Raw genomic sequence first — 22,173 nt, forward strand, 5'->3', positions numbered from 1 at the left:
GTAAAGCCACTTCTGTCCTCACTGCCTTTGTGCACAACTCTTCCACAGTTTATGCAGCTAATTCCACAAATCAACACCAAAAGCACCCAAAGACGTCTTTGTCACCACATTGTCACTCACCCTGTAATGAGACATGTATCTAATTAACTTGTTTTCCAAGAGCTGACCTAGTTCAGCATTTATTTTGCACTGCACAGCGGTACATGTAGACAGGCAGCTGCAGCAGGTCAATAAATAGTAACAAAAAGTGAAGTAACATGTCTAGCATCCAAACTGAACGAGAAAGAAAGGCGTATTTTTTACTGACATGTCTCAGTCAATATGTTGAAAAAGATATGCTTAGGAAGCATTCAGGGTTGATTTATGTCTATTGGCATTACACTTTTTGTATTCTTATGTAAGCTGTGCTATGACACCTCATGTGTGAGATTGTGAACCTTAAAAATACTGTCTTGACTACAGGATAATATTGTAGAGCTGTACACACCCAGGCAAGCAAAACCTAAGCAGCTCTGTAGTGGAGCAACGAACAAATTGTTGGTCAGAGTCAATTAGCATCGTGGAAAAAGAAAGGAAATTAGGATTCAGGTCAAACAAAAGTTATATTTTAAAAAGTGAAATTTGAGTAAAGAAACGAGATGTTCTCAGGGAGAGTTCCTGCCTACGACTACATGACACACCTTAAAAATGTGGAGGTGACAGGGAGAGAATGTGAAAGCAATTGCGACATCTGTGTAGGGAGAAACAGCTACAGAATGGTAGGGGTGTCAAACACACCAAAGGCTAGATATCCATAAAAATCCTTGTTTAGTAGTAATAATAATAATAAAAAAATCAACTTGTTTAAATATGAATATTATAAGTCTGCTTTCTCATGGTTAGGAAATCAAATATAGTCTCTGTGGGGGTTAAAGGAGGGGGGGTGGGGGTGGGGGAGCCCTCCTATCACTACAACTCCATGTCCTGGGCCTCGTCTTCTGAGAAATCCGACATGGAGCTTTCAGATGAAGAGTCGCCTGCCCCCTCTTCCTGCTCTTTCAGAGCCTCCTCTGTTGCATATTTCTGGATGTACTCTGTGTGGAGAGAAAGAGAGAAAGAGAGTCAGACAGGAAAAACTGAGAGCCAAAAGCCACAATCTTATATTTTGTCAGATAATAAATGTGGGAGAATAACATTTTTTTTTGATCAGGTTGAACCTTTGATTTTCTGCTTGTACTCCTCTGGCCGGTGAAGGTACATGGCAGCTGCATCTCCATTCAGGGGGTCGATGGGGTTTGGGTAAGCCAGCAGCTGGGGCAGGAACGACTCAAAGATGTTGGTCAGATCTGGGGAAGAATCAGAACAATCAGACAATTATATAAATAACTGAATGACAGTTACTGTTCTCTCAAATCTAACCATTTAGAGAAATGCTAACCCAATATTCTGCCAATTTTATGTCTAATATTAAACTGCTGCCTCTGTTAATTGGCTGCAGGAAAGCTCATAATCAATTTACACACATATCAGTCAGCGATGACCATACAAAAGGATCAAGGATGCTTAGTGTATACGCTAGCAACGAGTCCACAAATGTAAAATCCTCAGCCTGGTATCCTCACAGAACCTCACTAATCCCCTTTCACTAGCTCTCTGCTAGCAGGCCTCAGCTTTCTCTCAGAGCTGAGGCCTAGCAGAAAAACCTGCAATTCTGCTCTCGTCTCCTAGGTGTCACCAGTGAGTCCGTTCAAGTTGGAAAACAAATACTTCCCTACAGTCTATTTTACAGTGTTATCATGATTGGCTGATTGAATCAGTTGCTTTTGTTCCCTCTTGCTTTGTAAGGGACTCATTACAGACAATGCTTGGTTGATTGGCCTATTCTTCCCATGTTTGTCCAATAAGGACTCAACACAACAAAATCTGCAGCATTTTACAAACAAAGGTAAAATAATACAAATCTGACTCTTACAAGGGTTTAACTTGCTTCGAAAGACAAACAGGCTGAGCTACCTCACCTGATAACATTAAATGGCATTTACATAAATGAGCAAATCTTAAAAACACTGGAATAATTCTGAACCAAGTTGCTTGAATACCATTTACATTCTCCTCTTGATTTATATCCAGAATACCCGTGAAAATAAATAGGCAAGGATGCTGAAACACCTGCTAGGGATATTACTGTAAAGCCACTGATATTGCTCAACAGCTATCTTAGCCCTGTGGAGGGGCTATAATGACAAATTAATGGGGAAATGGGGAGAAGGGCACGGGATCACGGAGAAGAGCAGAGAGAGACAGTGACAAGAGCAACTGGGAGAGAAACAGCAAGTACAATCATGTGAGTGTGTCCCCGTCTCTCACAGCTGACAGGCAGTAAATCATTCCTGTCGGAGGTGAATGTTTTCTGACCTTGCTGGGTGAGGGTATTACCTCGTTAGTGTTCACTTCTCCCCTCAGTAAGTAGATTAGGGCCAATTGGAGCCTAATGTGCCCACACTTGCAAGCGAGGGGCCCGCAGTCACCTTTTTGGTGCTGATGGCACTGTGTCAAGTTCTTCGCACATAATCACACAGACCCCAGTGAGGAAACTTAATATGGACACGTACGCAGTGGGGCCACTCACCATAAAGGGCTGTCCATGTCTGGTTGATGACATCTAAGCACACTGTCCCTGACCTGGGAAACCGAGAAGAAAACAGAGTTAGAGGCCGAAGGGAGGTGAGAGGGAATCTGTGCTCAATATGTGTCCCAGCTCAGGGGATCCTGGATCCTTTCAGTATGTCAACTGTTCAACAAGGCCTGTCCCTTTGCACATGTGCCTGAGAAATGCAGCCTTCTTTTGGAGTGTAATGGTGATATATCCCAGGCAGCACTTAGTATCCCATATCACTTGTGTGGCAGCCAGTTGTTTAATGGAGAGTTCAGGAGATTCTTGTCAAGTTGTGGAATATCACGAGACCAGGTCGGACATACCAGGTAGTTGCATACAAATGGTTATTAGTCACTGGTAAATATATTACTATGTTTTAACCATAGATATTTACAGACAAATTAAATCCCCAGTTTACCACTGTTATTTCCTGGTGATAAGTGTAAAACTTTCTGAAGAGAGCCGCCTGAATGCACATGTATTTTCCATCTTTGTGAGGCTAGACTGTCCCATTTGGGGTGGAGGCACAGGTTCAGCCTGTCCATCAGGTCCTCACAAAGGGCAACCTTCACGGACTGTGTCCTTCAGAGGATCTGGCCTCTAAGCACTGGATTAACTGCCTTGAGAAACAAAGAGCTTGGCCAGGTTCAATATTTGTGTGATTTGCTGCCGTTAGCCGATTGTGTCAAAACTGGTGGCTCATATAAAAGTTCAGAACATAAGTTGATCTTTTTCTAAACATTAGGAAATATTAATGAATTCAACCAATGCTTTTAGTTTACAATATGACAGACCAACTGTTTACAACATGACATAACAAGCAAATATCATTACATGAGCTTTAATACACAAGGCCTTCATATGAGTGTTAAGGACCAGAAAGTAAATTAGCCATTGTAGTCTCAATGTCACAGAAACCCATCAGAAATACATGAATGAAATTAACTTACGCTTCGTCAATGTTGGGATGAAAAATCTTGTTCATGAATCCTGAAAAAGCAAGGTAGAGATGAGGACAGTGGAACCCACAAAATGTGATCTTATAATCCGTCATGCGATAGTAGAGCCCCTACCTATTGATGGCGATTTGAAAGGGTATTTGTCAGGAAGATCTACTCGCACCTTCCACACGCCTCCCTCGTATGGTGCTGTACATGAGGAGGGAACATAAAAAATAATGACAGAACACAGTTGAGGACAGAGGAAAGACTTTCCATCCTTCATGCACGCCAATGGATTTACACACTTTAGGGTTCTATCAAGTTTCTGCACTCCTTTCTCATAAAAACAGAGAGCGGGCCGCTTAAGAAACAAACTATACATACCACTACCCTTTGCCATTTTCTTTTATTCTTCGCAGTAATGTATTTCAGCCTGGGAGAATTCTTTACTTAAAAATCGCTTCATGTAACACACTGACATCAAAGAGGAAGACAATGAGATTGTGTGAGTGTGAGGTGCTCTCCCAGAACAGCTGTGTGTAACAGGACCATTGTATGCTGAAACTGAAGAGCACACAGATGACTGAAAACATACTTGTTAAAAATGAATGGTGGGGAGCACGTGCATACACACACACACACACACACACAAACTGACATCAGTGGCATTTTATTTGGCATTGTTTTATAAACAGGGTCAAACACCTACTTCCTCTCTTTACTGATGCATAAGTGGCAGTGGTTTTAGTGCGACAGATGTTGCGAGCAGCATACAAAAGAAGTATTTCCTGCTGATGAGGCCGCTCTCCTCATCCAAATTCCCCTCAAGCGTGGCTCCTCTGTTTTACACTTTGTGGCCTCAGGCCTGGTTTCAATCCATTTTACGTTCCTGGCCTGCTGTGATGAACCTCTCTTTATGTTCAAAACAGGAGATGAATGATATTCTTGTGCTTGCTTGCCCTCAGGACGACATTCATTGTCACTTCATGCTCTGTTTAGAGTTTAACTAAAGGAGAAGTAGTCAGATTATCAGTTTTTAACATCAATGTGCATCTGGTTTATAACCAGCTTCAGCTGACAAACTTTTGGTCAGAGAAGGGCAATTAATGGGAGAACTTTCAAGATCTCAAGTGGTGGACACGCGAATAAATGTTTCCAAATTAGTTTAATATATCTTGAAACCTGGATGAAACCACACCCTAACACCCACTTTCTGGAACACATTAATTAGCCCAAATTAGGCAAATTAGGAAACTTGTTCAATGTGTAAGGAGGAAAAAATATTTGAGAAAGAGAAACACTTACTTCCTTGTGGTCCGAAAAACTTCACTACAAATTCATTGAGTCCACTGAGGATGGTGACTTCATGCTTGCTCTCAATGCTGTAAATCTGTTAAGGACTTCACGTGGCTGATACACATAAACAAACACAACCTGAGAGACTACAATAATGAATCATTCTTGAATAATATTCAGGATAACGGACAATTTGGCCTCACTGAAATTGTAATTCAGCTGCAGGAACGACAAAGACACGAGCAGAGTCTGACCTTTTTCCTCTCTCCTACCGGACATTATTCTTTCTTATCATATAGACTTATGAAAACTAAAGAGAGAAATGATAGCTTCTGACAGATAATGAAAACAAATCAATGCAGGAAAATTACACTTGGATTCTGTTCTGACCCCTCCTCCTGGAGACTCACTTTCAATCACAATCAATAGCTTCATGCCAATTTGTTATTCTGCACGTTCAATTAATATCCCCAGACTGAATATGAAGTATGCCGGCCAGTGATTCCACAACAAAATAATCATGCACACTCTCACACTCTCGCACGCACGACTTTTAGAACTCTTATTTCAAATAGACCAGAGTGGCTCCATTAGTCCAAATAAGCAAATAATCCAGCCAGAGTAAAGCAATCTGACAAGACATGTCAACAAACGTGACAAGCTTAGTACACTATGGTTGAGCAAGGCAGAAGTTCTCAAAATGATCTGAATCTAACCCTCTCCATGCAACAGACTGCAGGTAATGTAGATTCTGTAAACATTCAGTGCTTGGATGTCAACTACAGTGTGAGATGAATAATAATATAATATTATAATGGGATGCAAGAATCTTGGTAAAAAAAATTGGACAGCTTGACCCAACTTTTTAACTTGTGATGATTACAGTGTTAATAGGTTTGGAGGTGAATCACATTAAAACCGATAAACAGGCAGAGATTTAGAAAATGTGTATTTACCCATATAAAGTTTATTACAGTTAATGGAGGAAATAATCACCCAGTGTTTTCCCCTGCAACTCCAAACCAATAACAAACCCTAAAGAACGTTGGTGTACGTTTTTATTGAGTGTAAGAAATGGCAAATCCAACATTACGGCTATATATATATATATATATATATATATATATATATATATATATATATATATATCCATGCTGTGATCATTTTTGATCTCCCCTCTAACGCAAAATCATCATAGAGAAATGACTTCCCTTTCATGTGAGTGGAGGGAAGAAGCACAGGAAATATAATTGAAGCAGAGAGCGACTTTGAGAGAAAATAGACAAGTGTAAACGAAAGAGGAAAGTTATCACAAAATGACAGCGAAAAACGGACAGAACACATTGGAGACTGAAGGCACAAGAGATGAGATAAAAATCAGTTTTCCATGCCACACAGTAGCAGCTGGCTTGTCAATCCTGATTGAGTGTGTATCCCATTAGCAGTAGCACTGACCCTCAAAGGGTTAAATCAAACTGGAGGTTATTTTAAGCTCTGGTTGAGTCTGCAAAGAGCAGACTGAATCCCTGGCTTCAGCAAGGAAATGTGTCATTGTCAGACAGAAGAGGAACCTCTCTGTTCTGACTCGTGTTGGGGTCAAGAAGCCAGTCTGAGGCTCTTTGATGCAAAATGACTAAGTCCAAGGCAGAATGCATAACCACAAACACCAGGAAGAAAATACTTATGAAAGCATGATAGCAAAACAACTAGCCATTCGCATTAGTGAGACTCCAGTCAGACTACATGCATTATGTTTACATTCTGCAACACACCAAGTTCTGCCCTTCATGTAAGGACATCTATGCACCTAACTGTTAGTGAAACTGCTGGTGTGTGAGTATGTGTACGACCACATGAGAGAGGGAAGCAATGCGAGGAGGGGGGATGGTATGGACTGTGTGTGTGTTATGTTATAGGAGACAGTGAGGCATAAGGGATAAGCTATTAATGGGGTTGAATCCACACTGATTATGCTGCAGGCTAATTGACACTGACCATTCCGACTGAGAAACCTGGTCTTGTTGTGCAAAATTCGATTTTATACATTTACCTTTCAGACATTTAGTTGACACTTGTGGGTACAGGTTTACAGGATAGCATGAGTTTACTTTACAAGACAACAAAATTACAAGCAAGCAGAAAATGCAAAGGTCAAGGTCTTGGATCTGTAAGTATTTGTGTAACCATAGTGAGATCATTCGGGGGAAGGAGGTAGGGAACATTGTGCCGACTGATTTCTCACATACTGCGCTCACATAATAATGTTGTAAACACAAGTTACACACACACACACACACACACACACACACACACACACACACACACACACACACACACACACACACACACACACACACACACACACACACACACACACAAAACCACATCCAGTTTCCAACAGTGACTGTGGCTGGACTGAGCACCTTCCATCTATTCCCACCATCACAAATACAATCACCCACCAGCCCGGCCTTCCTTAAAAAAACAAACCCTAACCCTATTCATATTAATACGAGTGTGGTCTTTGTCTTTGCCTGGTTAAAAACCACAGCAGCAACATGCACACACATTGCTCACGATCTTTATCTTAAGGAACAATCTCTGGCTTTGACGTCAACTTCAACATTCACCTTCTCCTCTCATCTGTGTCTTAAATAAGGCCAATCCCAAAACTATAAATTCACTTTGACAGGACTCTGGCCATCTTCCATGTCATCATGACACAACGGTCTAATCCACTGGCCTTTTGTTTAATACTGGGAGACCCAAAGCTCCAAGCGCTCATTCCTTCAAGTCAGTAAATAACTACTAAGTCACTGTCAACAGCTTCCTCCCCTTATGAAGGAGTTTGGCAGGTCTGTTAAAACAGAAGGGAGTACCTGGTAGAGCTTGTAAATTCCGTACTGTTTGATGGAGTGGAGGATGTATTGAGAGTGTAGTTGACAAACAGCCACTCTGTCAGCCAAACAGAGAGAAGACAAGTGAACAGTCACAAAACTGGATAGGCAGGACACACAGTATATACCAATAAACTATGTGCTGCAGTGTCTTTTTGTTTGGGGTTTTTAAACTGAGGCGACATGACACATTGTATTTCAAAGGGGAAGGTAAATTCGTTTCACCTAATTAGCTGACAAGAAAGCACATGCACATTAATATTTATTTATTTTATATTTAGGGCATTAAAATATTGTGTTTTAGTGCTGCTGGGTCTAAACGTCCAGTCAAGTGAAGTCATTAAGTTACATGAACACTGTAACCTGTATCAACCTATATCTCGAATACTGATTTTTATTTAAATATGCTAGCCTGAAAAACCTGGTATTTACTGCTATAATTGCTTTGTTCTGGCAGGTAAACATCAGATCTCACTTATTGTTTGGTTTGAAAAAAAAATCAAATCTATAGATATATAAACCATTAAAAGTGGCTAATGATCAATCCATATATATCTCTATAGGATGAGTCTTATATTCTGTATATTAATGGGCATTTAAACACACTGCTTCAACACATGTTAGGACAATTAACTCCTAACAACAGCGTTTTGATCAAGGTTATGCATTTACTTGTTCCCCATTCCCAGCATAACGACTATCTGTCCATCCCCCCACCTTGGATTAGTATAGATAAGTCATAATCTGTGGATAGCACCAGGTCAATATCCTTTTACACACATCTAATCTGATACACAGAGCCCAATCAATCCAGAAGAACATACACACACACACACACACACATCTTCTGTGCTGTATCTCAGACAACCCTGAACAGCAACACGGCCTCCGGTGTTAACACCATTTCAATGTAAGACTTTCATATAATTACATACTGGCTTGAAAAACACTTGCACATAAAAACAATGTGTAAATAGAAAAGGTCTAAAAAGAACTACTTTCAGACTACCAATTAACCTTTTTTAAAATGTTTCAAAGTTTATCCAAGCACTAAGGTCAATGTAATCCTGATTTTGAACTTTATGAAGCACACTTTAAGGCTTAAGTGTAAAAATATGCAGTAAATAGCATTTACAGTTGTGGTCTAGACATGTCTTGTTTTCCTTCTGGTCCATTCAGGCCACTATCCCTGTCTAACCCTGGATCAAAATATCCCATCCTGACCAACCTCTCTCTAAGTATGGAAGTCAAACACGATGGGGGAATCATAAACAGCACTCTGTCAAGCAATGCGGTGTCAACTATGCTATGTAACATTTCCCTCTTTGGAGAAGAGAAGTTGTTGATCTGGTAAAAGGGAGGCACTGGCTAGTTTCAAAGCAGTTACTTATCTCATCTTTCTTTTGAGGAGAGAAAGGGAAGGAAAAGCCCACACTACCCTTTCGTCAACAGGGTGGGGTAATACATTTTAAAAATCCAGTATAGACTTATTTGCTTTCTTGTTTTTTGTTTATTTTCAATTTCTGAAAAACAAAGCCATCAAAAAGCACCAACACACTTTACAATATCTGCAAGAAAAGAACAAAAGATTTCTTCAGATATTGTACATCTGTGTCTTTGGCATGTACAATCAAATTCAAAAAGACCAAACTGACTCAGCAGGCCAGTTTAGACTATTTACATATCAGCATACAATACTCTGACCACCCTCTGACACCTCCAGCTTCCAGTAATCCTTTTAAAAGGGAAGGTACAGAGCTTCTGGGCAGACTAGGCTGAAGAAAGGCAGCAAATCAAATAATCCCAAAGACATGGGGAGAGAGCTAAATTACTGAATAGCAGAAGGGACACCATGCAGAATTTCAAGTTATTAATGGCACTGACCAGAGAAGAAGACTGTCAAAGACTGAACATAAGAAGCGGTGCTAGCAAAGCAAAGAAGTCTGACTGAAAGACAATAATAGTCTGTAACCCCCAAAAGCCAGCGGGGAAGAGGAACATTAAAAGAAAGGGTAGAATAAGGTCAGCCAACAGAGCAGAGGGCTGAAACAGGGGAGAAAAGAGCATGAGAAGATGATACAGAGAATTGTTGAAGAATAAAATGAAAGAAACATGGAAAGAAGAGAGGCAGAGAGATAGTGATGCAGAGATAATGAGAGAAAAAAACTCCAGCCTGGTGAATGCTGATCTAGCCTTGCAGGCAGATCTGTGGATGTGAATGACATCATTGCTGTGGACTGCCGCCTGTGTGTATACAGACACATAAATGGGCAAAACCCATGTCTGGATTTGATTTTACTATGAAAATGTATGCTACAACAGTTAATAGTTACAAGTGAATCCAGATTTCCTGGTGATTGACAGGTCAAAATTAGCAGGAGATCGTTCTTTGGAAAAGTGCTACAACCTTTGTTCTGAAGAGCTTTTGTTTGAAACGTGGTAAAAAAATGAGACTGTATAAAACTGTGTCATCTGTATAAAGATGTATCAACAGGGGACACTTTTTATGTAAATAGAGAAGAGAGTGGGGCCAAGTTAAGAGCCCTGTGTGACACCTTTCTTGAAAAGCTGCTTAGAAGACAGCTTTTCATGTTAAGGATTCAAATAAAAATTCCAAATTGTTGGGGACAGATTTTAAAAGAGACAGCAGAAAAGTGAGGTTTTGACATACAGTGCTGCATCCCCACCACAAGATGACCTGTCAGCACAAAAGAGACTGTAACCTGGCAAGGAAACATGATTCATGAAGCAGAGTTTCTGCAAGTCTGTCAGTAGTTAAGCAATCTAGCATTCAGCGTAGCCGGCAGAACTGTGTATGTTGACATGTAATAACTCCAAAAGACTGTGTATTGCAGAATTTATGAATTTATGTACATATAATGAATATACCAATTATATTCAGAGGATTGAGGATGAGCCTGCATGACAAGCAAGGCAAATTCTTATGTCAACTCCTGCCACTAGGTAATACAGCTCTGTTTCAGAGAGGTGATAAGTCTTGCTGCAAATCTACATCAGGTGAAGTTCATGCTGACAGCAAGTAGTTTTTGTTTGCACTGGACAGAAGAGGGGCCTTGGATAGAGAGGTACCATGATGTGAGAAGGAATTGGTTGATTTTAATTTGTCGATTAAAAGGCAGATGAAACACTATAACCTTCACAGAGAGTAACTTGTTTAAGAGCACATCTTTGTTTAGAGATGAGAAACTCTGAGGCGGCAACCTCTCTTTCGTTTTCTCTCCCTTACACACAGATTGTAGTGACAATGTACAATCAAAGGCCTCGCAGATGAAAGGCAGGAAATATTGCAGCTGTCCTCAGGGTGTAAGATATGGGCAAGCTCCCCCACCAAAAGGCATAGAGTATAGACTATCAAAAGAAATGTACAAGCTAATATTCATTACCTACAAAAGATGAGAGAAAAAAGGCTTACCTACTTAAAACAGCAAGCTACATTTTGCAATAAGAACGGAAAGCAGCCTTTACAGCTGAAAAACAATAATGAAACAGACAACTACCAAGCCTACACCAACAACAAAGCTGTTCCTTCTTTTTCCTTAACTTTGCACAAGTGTGTGACTATGAGTGTAAAAAACGTCCTAGCCTAGTGTGCAAATGTGCCTGTGTTTGTGCATTAAACTTTCTATGTATTAGTGCACTGCACCCAGCCAAGCAGGATTACTGTGTGACCTCCACTACACTCAGCAGCCTGAAAACAGAGGCAGCTAGTGTAGCACAGCAACCATCCTGCCACAGCAGGCAGAGCGAGTGATAGGACGGTGTTGCTGTGAGAGTGTGATTTAATCAGTTCAACACCAAACAAACACCGTTCTCCCCTGCAGCCGTGACCAGCCAACCTCACTGACCCTCTCCTCTGCTCTCTCCCTCCCCATCTCTTACCCTCCCCTCTCATACTGAGGCTAACGTTTTCCCCCAGCTGTTTACTTTCTTTTATTGCTCATTAAGGCAAACTCTCTCTTCTCTATTTTAATGCAGATATGGAGCCTAACTGAACAATTTCAAACATCAGAAACCCCCTCAAACTCCAGCTCATTGACTCAGTAGATAGATAATCCTGTGAACACATGGTGAGGCAAGGGATGAAAATGAGAATGAACCAGACAAGAGGCCAAGTTTAACAACAGCTCCCATTCATCAGGACTACAGATGGCTTGATACAACTTTTTCAGTTATTTTCCTTTACCAATCTGACATTTTAGATCAACTAAGCTGTTAATAATCAATCAATATGCAACTTGCCTGTTGCTTGTTCAATAAAATGACATTCACTCAAGATCTGGTTTAAGTAAGTAGTCCTTTAGGGCTTCATCAAAGTGAACCCAACAAAAGTCAATCACTTCCATAAATTTAGCTTGCTATATTTGACAAAATGCTAAAAAGGAGTACTGTGGGAGAAAAAAACCTTACAGCAACAGAAACTTAGATACTAATTTCCACAACATTTATAAATGAGGACAGTTTTATTTGGGTTAACTAGCTAATCATCAAGTCAGCTTGACAGAACTCAAAGGGTCACAAACGTTGGTTTTGGGTTCTTTATGGCGGTCAATGGCAGAACAGTGACAAGGAGTTTAAATGTGTTTGTATGTTTGCTTGACTGATTTGGAAAATGTGGTGCCCTCCACTGTACAGGACATATAAGCTAATGCTATGCAAACTGCCAGTTATTTGTGGTCCCAAATCTGATTTAGACACGCTCTTGAACAAGCCTAGTTCCTTCACTGCAATGTATTGCCTGGTTGTTCTCAGCTCTGCTATGCCATAAGGGGGTCCTGGCTCTTCACGACTGCCCTGGCTGGCTCTGATAACTGAATAGAGGTGTACTGGTATGATAGTAGCAGACCTGCGGTCATGCCAGCTGCTCTCACTTCTCCTTTTTTCCTGCCCATATCCCAAAAGAAATAACAGAGGTCCCCTCTATCTGTGTAGATCTGCTCAGGGGAACTAAGGTCTTAATAACCTGTACTACAACATACGTAAACAGATTAAGCACATGTGATTGTTCCATGTGGAAGCAAAACTAATGAATTAGCCACAAGGAGTGATCTAATCCTTCAAAGACTAGGGCAAAATAGTCGTGATAAAGCTCACGTTTATAAAGACTTCAGCAGAACTATGTAGGTCACATTATAAAAAACAAACTTATGAAGGGATTGGGAGGTTTCAAGACTGGCAGCTTTCTTTGGGTCAAAACTTTTAAAGCATGACTCAAGACACATTAACTTACTTTAACCTCTGATTATCACTAAAAACAGAACATAAGCTTCATTGATCTCTGACAGGACATTGGTTAGATATGTGACAAACTTTAACCATGAAGGACACAGCCCTGTTATCCTCACATTTATTCTTTACTTTGACAACTACTGTAGCTTCACAAATTATCTTTGGGAATGAACAAGACATAATTTAAATGAACTGAAAAATTGTGGTCAGATGGTCAAGCTCAGAAACTCTCCTGGTCACAGTCAACTATGTTAGTAATATGGAATCAAGACGGTAGGTTCCTGCTTGTATCGCACGTCCTTATCTGTTGCTTTCCCAACAATCATTCAAGTTTGAAGAGCCAAACAATGTATGTGTGTTTGTTAACAGGCTGTACTTTGGACAGGTCACAGGGTTGGTTGTGTTTCAGAAAAGCAAAGCAGCATTCTCCTTTCTGTACTGAAATCAGTTCAAAATGTTGAATCTAAATTAACAACTATCCTTTCAACATCTCAAGGGCGGTGTTACAGAGCAAAGGTGGGCTCTGTTTTCGAAGCACCCAGCTCGTTCTGACGCACAAAGTATTGAAATACTGATGGAGGACTCAGTGCCAGCGTGTGTGGTCTGTGTGAAAGAAAACCTTGCAGCAGGTTTTACATATTAATGGACATATGGCCCCAAAGGCCCATCTCAGTGAAATCCACATGTAAATGTCTGGTAGCTATTAAGTGCTGCACTCACTGGATGGGAAGTAAATTAAATCTATGAATACCTCACTTTCATTTTTGCCTTGAAATGAAATGAAAATTAAAAGTCAACATCAGAAGTTTAACACATTTAACATATGATAAGACAAGGGATGATGTCTCCAACTGTAATTATGACAGTTACTTTAAAGTAAACAAAAAAGCCTGCATACAACCTATGTGATTATGTAACAGGTAGTCACAACATGTTGAACCTGTGTACATTTGACCTGGTCTCATTCATGAGTGTTAACAAGATGTTTTCTCAGATCACCTAGAGAGAGGTATACCATCCACCCCTGAGGCTAAAACACCTTGGGATCAACCTTTTCAACCAACATTATAGAAACAGTTTTGAATATTCATATAAATGTAAAAGCTATCTTTGTAATTCACAATTTGCACCTGCAGAGAAATTATATATATATCTATAAAAGACCTACTTTTTCAATCTACCTCAAAGAAAAGAATGAAACAAAAATACCCAGCTCAATGCTCAACAGTTAACCCAAAATATTATAATCCTATTGCAATGCAGATTTGGCTTGCATTACATACAGGCCTGAGTATACTATGTTAGCTGATGGCTACCTCCCTGTGTGAGAGCTGGAGCAGCAGTACTGCACAGGCTAAGTTCTTTGTCTTCTCTGGTGAGAGATGAGAGCCCACCCACTGCAATCAAACGTGAATCCTTCAGCTGCTCCTCCTCTCAGCCCTTCACTAAATCAACAGTCTATTTACAGCAATAGCACAGAGTCTCTGTGCACATGCATGCGAGTGAGCTCCGTGCACGCACACTCAAACGAAATGACTATTAATGATCACAAAACTGAGCCAGGGCAGGAGAAACAATGACCTGAATCTGAGGCAACTGTTTAATGAGCAAATCTACCAACAGAACAAGACCAGATTTGCAGTCTGTCGTAAAGACAAAAAAAACCCTGAATTTCAACACTGACATGTTGAGGAAACCCGAATTTCAGTGTAGTGACAGACAGAAACATGGCCAAATTTATCAACTTGATACAGACAAGACGCACAGAGGCAGATTACCAGATAAGAGTCAAGCAGGGTGTGGATAGTGTAGGTTGCACTTCTTTGATAAGGCTCTTCTGCCTCATTCATAGGCCATTTTAGCCAAAACAAAGGGACATATTAAAGTCAACATTTTTAGACTACTGGGTTCAGTGTCACTGGCCCATAAGCCAATGTGTGACCAAACAGGTAGCTAGCCTATAGTCACTCGTTGATTTCCCACATTGAAGCAGCAGTGCACGTGAGCGGCAGAAGCAGACTGAGCTCCTCAGTGCCAGAAAAAAAAAAATCATGTGAAACAAAGAGAGGAACTTCAGTCCATCTGTTTTTCTAAGGGAACTCAGCCATGCGTGCAGGAAGCTTCACTGTTTGCACTGTGGGATTAACAGTGAGGTCCTCAAATCTCCTACTGTCTGAGATGCCTTGCTCCTGGACCCCCAAAAGAGGACTGTCAATCAAGATGGGGGCGCCCCTGACTAGAAGGGGCCTCATCCACAATGTACTAGGTTACCTTGTGTTTACTCGTGAAGAAATAAAAAGGGAAAAGAGCAGGAGCTCAGTTAGGGCTGGATGATGTAGCATATTGTTAAGAATATCTGCATGGACGCAGACAAAGGTGTACGTAAACAAAAAAAGATGTAGACCGGCAGAGAGGCAGAAACGGTAGTATTTTTAAGATTTCAGACTGACAGACAGAGATAACTAAGACAAAAGGGAGGAGGAGAACATTTTCTTTCTTTTTATCCTACAATTACATTCTTTTCATGAATTTCCACAAGCACACAGACCAAGAAGCACAACTTATCAATCTTAAGACATACACCATATTTGACTGTAAACAATTTGAATTAAGGCATTATATGATCAGTTGTCCCAGAAACCATAAATATCTCAGATCAGCCCTCTTAATTCCATATCAAACTGGTTAAGTATGTACAGTAGGTGGGCCATTCCCTACATTGTCTTGCTCAGTGTTTGAGATTCTTACTACAGATTAAATATTAACCTTTAGCCACAATAAACATGGACTACAAAGTAATAACTGCGCTTTAGGGTTAACAGTCTGGTCAATGCCTACTGAAACAAGACTAAGTAGATGAAAAACATGACTGAAGTGAACTCCCATCACCAAACATACTGTAGATTCCCCTCCAGACAACATATAATTTGACTGTGGAGACACTGCAAAATCTGTTTTGTGTTTTTCTTAGTTACATGCTTTTATCTTACAGTATATGCAATGTTTGACGTCAGCATAATGCAAAATTGTACCATGGCTTGCAAGTTTTCTGTAACCTTCTTAACGTCTTTGTGTCTACTACTGTAAAGTAATTTCCATTACACCATAACAACAAAGCATGCTGTTAGTTTCTGAAGCGTCATCACCAGACCAGAGCTTTCCCCATTCTCGTCATGGGTTCGTCATGCTCCTACTCATTCAATCGATCTCTTAGTCAGGAACAGCCAGAAAACTGCTGGCTCCTTCCCTACAGTAACCTGCGTCTAGTTGGTTCAGTTCCGCAATAATAGCGCTGGGTGCAGATTAGCTGCCTGTGACTGTGTGACATGGTCTGACACAGCAGCGGGAGGTGGAGGTCACAGGGTCTTCTGTAAACGGGAAACACAAAAGACTTTGCTGCTGATGCTGTCCGGATGTCATGTTACAAAGGCACAATGGGTCCGAAACACCAAGCGGAGAGCAGATAAAGCTCAGGATTGGTATTCCACGCAGGGAGGTGGAGGGATGTGATGGGGGAGGACGTTACAATAAAAAAAATAAAAAAGAGGGAGGAGGTGGACATTGCCCCTAGAAGCCTACCCCCTTATTGTGGACAACTGAATAAATCAGGATTACTGAAGGCCAAGTACTGCCTCAACGGTCACTTCAGGGAAAGAAAGGGATCCTTGAGGTAAATCTCAAAAATGCGAACTCACCTTGAGAGGGGAAAGATGGAGCAAAAACATGACACACAACATACTTGTATCATCTGATACAGCTGAAGCTGATTTGAGGTAAAATGATAAAAGACCCATATATGCTGGTATAGATGCCAGGTGAATACTGGGGCCGATGAAGCATGCAACACCCCTCCCAACAACTCCCTGCAGTCTCGAATGTAATTCATTGGTGGCCATGCTTCACAGAACTGCTATCCAATCACTTTCAGACCTTCCGGCAGCAACTGAAAGGTTGAAAAGGACAGCTGAGACGCAGGTTTGTTTACATAAAAATGTCTGATGTAATGAGATTTCACATATGAACAAATATACACCTCAAGTCTTCAGGCATATGCTATTATAAAGATAAACACTTTGTTAGGACAATGGACTGACTAAAGAAGTGGTTTCAAAGAGCTGAACAAAGTGAGGTTCACTGATTTGGGAGAAAGTCTCAAACTCTGCTCCTTGATGTGGAGAACCCATTAGTTTCCCTACATTTTTTAGCAGGGTACCTATACATTTTTAATTATTAAATTCCATTACTTTCATAACACATACATTTTGCAGTGTGTTTGTTTACCTGAAGCCATGTGGAAAAAAATAACGTTACACATCCAGTAATTATTGAATCTATATAAATTAATTAACTTAATTAATTTAAGTGGAATTTTCAAAATCTCTATTTCTGTTGGTCTATTAGTTGACAAGCAAGAGAAGCTTAAACATAAATAACAGCCTTGTTGAGGAGATATATATATCTATATATTTCCATGAAAAACCTAATAATCTTTTAAACATGTATCACTTTTGTGAAAAATATACCCTAGTACAAACAGGTCATATTTTCTTCAGGTTATTCTTGTCTATATACAAACTGTTGTACGGATAATTCTACCCATTTCCTTTTCTGTCCTATTCTCTGCATTAAAATCCATAGGCCAGACACCACACAAGCTTGTGTTAGTATTCAAAATAGGCTTAGTCTTTTGTAATCTACCTGTGCTCGAATTCCAGCAGCTTACTGCTCAAAAGTATTCGTAAAGCGAATAGACCAATGATGAATACATGCAAATAATAGCACAACTACCTACACAGCATGTGCAGTCAACCCCACACAACAAGCTGAATGCAAAGCCTGTTTGAAATGACACACTCTTAGATTCTTGCTCAAGAACACCATGTTCCAAAATTAAAGCAAAATGTCCAAGAGCAAGACTGAAAAGCCAGTGACCAAAAGTTATGAAAGTAACTGCAAAATAACACTAATTTAAGGTTTAGGACTACAGTTTGGCAAGAACTGGACAATAAACAAGTTGTCACTCAGGACCATAAGTTTGCAAGGGAGGGATGTGAAAGAGTAGGCGACACACAGAAGAATACAGTGTAAACCAAAGCTTTATGCCTTCTCTGTGACTCTATTTCAATAAATAGTACAAAGAGTTCAGGCTACTGGCATGCAAACGCAAAGACTGTACATTTGGTGCAAAAAGCAGGCTGCCATCCATCGGCCTGGTTTAGGACTAAGCTTAAACCCAGTGATACTGCATGCTGAGGTCATTCTGACATTCATTTTCATGAATTCCCTAATGGCCTCCGTTCTAGATTCTCAGCTCTCCGGTGGCCGCAGCAAATTAATGCGTGAGGGCTCTCAGTGTCAGCCCATCAGAAAGAAGCTGCTCCTGTCTAAAAAACGGTGTGAGTTTCGGGTTTTGGTTACACCGGTGTGGGGAGGGGGGGCAGGAATAGGGAGCACAGAGAGGAGGTTGTTACTGCTAGTTTTGCTCTGGGGACACAAACAGAAGGAAGGAGCTGTTTCCCATACCAGTAACCTGGAGCCCTCCCTACTTTAACCCAACAAGACAGCCTAGTCAGCAGTGACCCCATATGCTATGTAAGCCTGTAAATCTCAATTCTGTAGACCTACATTTAAACACACATACAGCCGTCTTCCTCAACACTTGCTGACCACTGCTCACCCATGATATCATAAAACACACATGAGTCATTGTATGGAATTGAGCAGGTGGCATACAGCAAACCTGCTCTTGTCTGTCAGTCAAGTGGCTCAAGAAGGAGAGGGGGTGTGCTACTACTGCAAGGCTCTGTGTGTGTGTGTGTGTGAGAGTGTGTGTGTGTGTGTGTGTGTGTGTGTGCTCTATCTATCTGCTTCACCACCCTGTCATGGCTGCCATAGCCTACACATAAGTGGAGTCGAGTGGGGGGGCATAAACTTGCTCAAACAAGCACTGTTGCTAGCTAGCAGACGTAACAAAATGCCTTAGGCAACAGGCCAAAATAACAAGAGAAACATAGCTTGAAAAGAACTAGCTGCAGCCTCCTTGTTGATGTGTATTCACATATTGCAGCCATATGCAGTTTCCAATGTATAGGCCATAGGTGGTATTCTAACTCTAATGTGATGGTATGAGGCAGGATGTATAATGAAATGCAGAATCAGTATAGCATAAGTAAGATATGATAGATCTACATAAGCAAAAATAACTCAGAATACAGTAATTATTCAATTTAATTAAAAACTTAAACAATCAAACTACCAAAACTTTCAAACTTTTCCTTTTTAACCATTGGGACAACTTCCCCTTGTTTGGACCAACACAGTTCCAGTAGCCCCATATTTGACTATAAGCAGTACTGCCATCCCATCAGCTGTTATAAGTCCCGCCCTCGTGTGGTTTCCGGCTAGTAACAGGCTACCCAATCATTAAGCTGGTTTCCACTGTGCTGGGACAAAAACAAAACTACTTGTTCATACTGTTCTTCTAGAACATTGCATGGACTGGAAATATGTTGTTATGGTTCGTTTTTAGAGCTCCCTCTGCCAGCCATAAGTGAAGCTGAACAAATGAATCAGCAGAACAAAAGTAAACATGGGGACAACGACTTGAAAAACAGAACACACTAGATGTTACCTAAAAGTTCAAGCATTCCACAGTGAAAACGACTGCAGGTTCATGACACCTGCTGTACCACATAACAAAACAGCTGCCATGCTAACTTCCAATTCCAATATTTATAAAAACAAAATACAACCACTCTAAAATGATGCAAGTTAGCCTTCCATATCTTTGCCTGCAGACACTGAAGTACAGTGAGACACACAGATCAGGTGGCCATTTTGATGTTGAAATTAACCAGCAGACTAGCCAGCCAGCTCAGCAGCGTTACAAGGTAACATTTCAAGTGGCAGATTCAATAACACAATAAGAAAACCCCAAGTAGGCTTACAAAGCAAAGCTAACACGACCCAGAATGCTTTATATGTTGAAATAACACCAACGTTTTTACGAGAGTAGAACAAAAGACAGCAGCATTTTCAGTTGACGTTAGCCTTACGTTATGTAAACAAGCTCCTGTGTCAACGTGTAAAGGGGCAGTTTAACTTAACTCCCCTGACAACAACAGACTGGACAAAGAAACCAAATGGCCTTAAGGTGTTTATAGTCTACCGCTGCCAGATATATTGGTGGTGCAACAAGATGAAAGATATTCCCGGAAAAGGAGAATAACGTTAGCGTCTGTTCGGCTGTTGCAGTAATTTTCAAATATAGACATCAAGCTAGACAGCTAACGCTAACGGTAACGCTACAAATACACAGAGTTGGAAAAAATGCTAAAAGGACATGAGACCGATCTGATTAGCTAATACAGCTGTCCCGATAAACGACTGAAGGTTCGTAGGACAGAAATAGCTAACACTTGGCTTTGCTAGCAAAATGTTGTTTACACAAAAACACCAGTCATTCACAATGAAAGCTCTTTCTGCTTTGGTTTACCAAGACGTACAAGCAGCATCAATACATAGGGTTTGCTTACATCACATTTCCACATACATCAGGACATAGCTGACTAGACAGCGATTGAGAGACTGTTGTTTATGTTCAGAAAGGATACAGTTTCACCACATCGGTATCCATTCGCCTTTTACCCGGACTTGGAGACGACATTTTTCCTATTTCCACCGCAGAACACCAGTAAGTAAACTGAAAGCTAGCCCCCGAAACGCTAGACAGTCTAGCAAACGGTACTATCCGAAAGTTAACATTTGCGTTCAGAAATGTTCACAGCAAAACGTCTTCACAGTTCAATGTCTCTCTTCCCTAATGAGTAACTGAGCTAACGTTAGACCTCTACTGTTCACTGCCTCTCAGCGTTTTGACCATGGTTCTGACAAGCTAGGATCACTCCGCGAACAACGTCATATAAGTGCGACCAAACGTCACAATAAATGGCTGTCTTTGTAGTTTTATTTAGAACACCTTTGGTTTTGTAGCTTAAGTTTCATGTGAAAGTGCCATTTGACACCACTTGACTTGTTGTTTTCTATTCAATAATAAAGAATAATATAGAAATATCAAGACATAGATAAAACATCACTATTAAGGCATTCTTCAGGGTTTTGCAATTCAAAAGGCTACTCTCATTGCAGTGGCACAGGCTGTCTTGGATTGCCTGTCTTCATTGTTGTCCACCAGAGGTAAGTGACGCACCCAAATGCTGGATGCCACAATATATACCACAAAATCTCTGACCACATTCTCCCAAAGATACAAGCAGTGGATGAAAATGTGTTGCACACAGATCTTTGAATCTTTTTGGGGGAATAATTAAATCAGTTAAATTGTGCTTTCTTTCTGTTAAATGGCCAAATCAGAAGGTTGAAATATACAGTATTACAGGATACAAATGAGTACAACCATGGCTAAAAATATGCCGTTGCTCCAAGGACAGCCTCATACCTGCTTTATCCTGCACTTCTTTTGTGTCCTCACAAGTGATCAAGTCACAAGGCTACCTTTCAATAAAGTAAATATACAACTGTCATTTGTATAAAACAGTAAATTCTAAAGAACATACAGTGTTTGTATAACTGTCATCCCTCTAAGCCAAAGGGGTTACTGTAAAATGTTATTAGGCAACAAAATGGCTGCCAGTGAGTGAGTATTGAAAGGCAACATATGGCAGCAAACAGAATGGATGAGCTAAAAATCCCAAATCACATCCATGTGGTATCACTGAAAAACCTTTCAGAAGTCAGTCACTGTGTAAGCTGCAACAGTGGGTACTAGGAAATTTGGAATAGCCATACTATAGTATATTGGATGTATTTTTCTTATACATAACATAATTTTCTTTAGTTCTTTAGTTAAAATGTCAGAGGAACGACATGCAAAGTGAAACAAACGTTCAGATGAGCATTTTATTAAACCCTTTTAGGAAATTCTACGGAGATAAAAGCACATGCAGATAGAAATGACTGAATTAGCAATGAGATGTCACAGGAAGGCAAAAAGGAAGTACAAGCATCCTGAATCTAATTCAAAATAGGTATGAAGTTCATGGCACATGGTTCTACCTGCTTGAAATATCAGGATTTTAGCATTGACTAAACGAAAAGAAACATTTCACTACTCCAAAAAGGATTCTGTTCTTTTCAA

At 40.4% G+C, this 22,173-nt stretch overlaps 1 protein-coding gene across 2 annotated transcripts; it reads right to left on the minus strand.

The window, feature by feature from the left end:
• Nucleotides 1–589: 589 nt before the first annotated feature.
• Nucleotides 590–20,984, minus strand: ube2h (ubiquitin-conjugating enzyme E2H (UBC8 homolog, yeast)). 2 transcript variants are annotated; one of them, XM_070929064.1, is made up of 7 exons: nt 20,630–20,984; nt 4,882–4,958; nt 3,709–3,783; nt 3,586–3,625; nt 2,609–2,661; nt 1,197–1,325; nt 590–1,073 (listed from the first exon to the last, which is right to left on the minus strand). In XM_070929064.1, exons 1-7 carry the CDS (start codon nt 20,680–20,682, stop codon nt 949–951), a joined length of 552 nt encoding a protein of 183 aa, XP_070785165.1. In that variant the 5' UTR covers nt 20,683–20,984; the 3' UTR covers nt 590–948. The 2 variants fall into 2 exon arrangements, with proteins under 2 accessions (XP_070785165.1, XP_070785166.1); XM_070929065.1 differs by lacking the exons at nt 2,609–2,661; nt 3,586–3,625.
• Nucleotides 20,985–22,173: the final 1,189 nt, after the last annotated feature.

The sequence above is a fragment of the Enoplosus armatus genome, chromosome 22 (genome assembly GCF_043641665.1).
Source record: "Enoplosus armatus isolate fEnoArm2 chromosome 22, fEnoArm2.hap1, whole genome shotgun sequence".
Taxonomy (NCBI): domain Eukaryota; kingdom Metazoa; phylum Chordata; class Actinopteri; order Centrarchiformes; family Enoplosidae; genus Enoplosus; species Enoplosus armatus.

Coding starts and splice junctions, on each gene's coding strand:
- ube2h (XM_070929064.1), bottom strand. CDS start 20,682: ATGTCGTCTCCAAGTCCGGGTAAAAGGCGAATGGATACCGATGTGGTG. Junction 4,959..20,629: donor GATACCGATGTGGTGAAACT/GTATCCTTTCTG, acceptor ACAGATTTACAG/CATTGAGAGCAAGCATGAAG. Junction 2,662..3,585: donor CATCCCAACATTGACGAAGC/GTAAGTTAATTT, acceptor TCGGTTTCCCAG/GTCAGGGACAGTGTGCTTAG.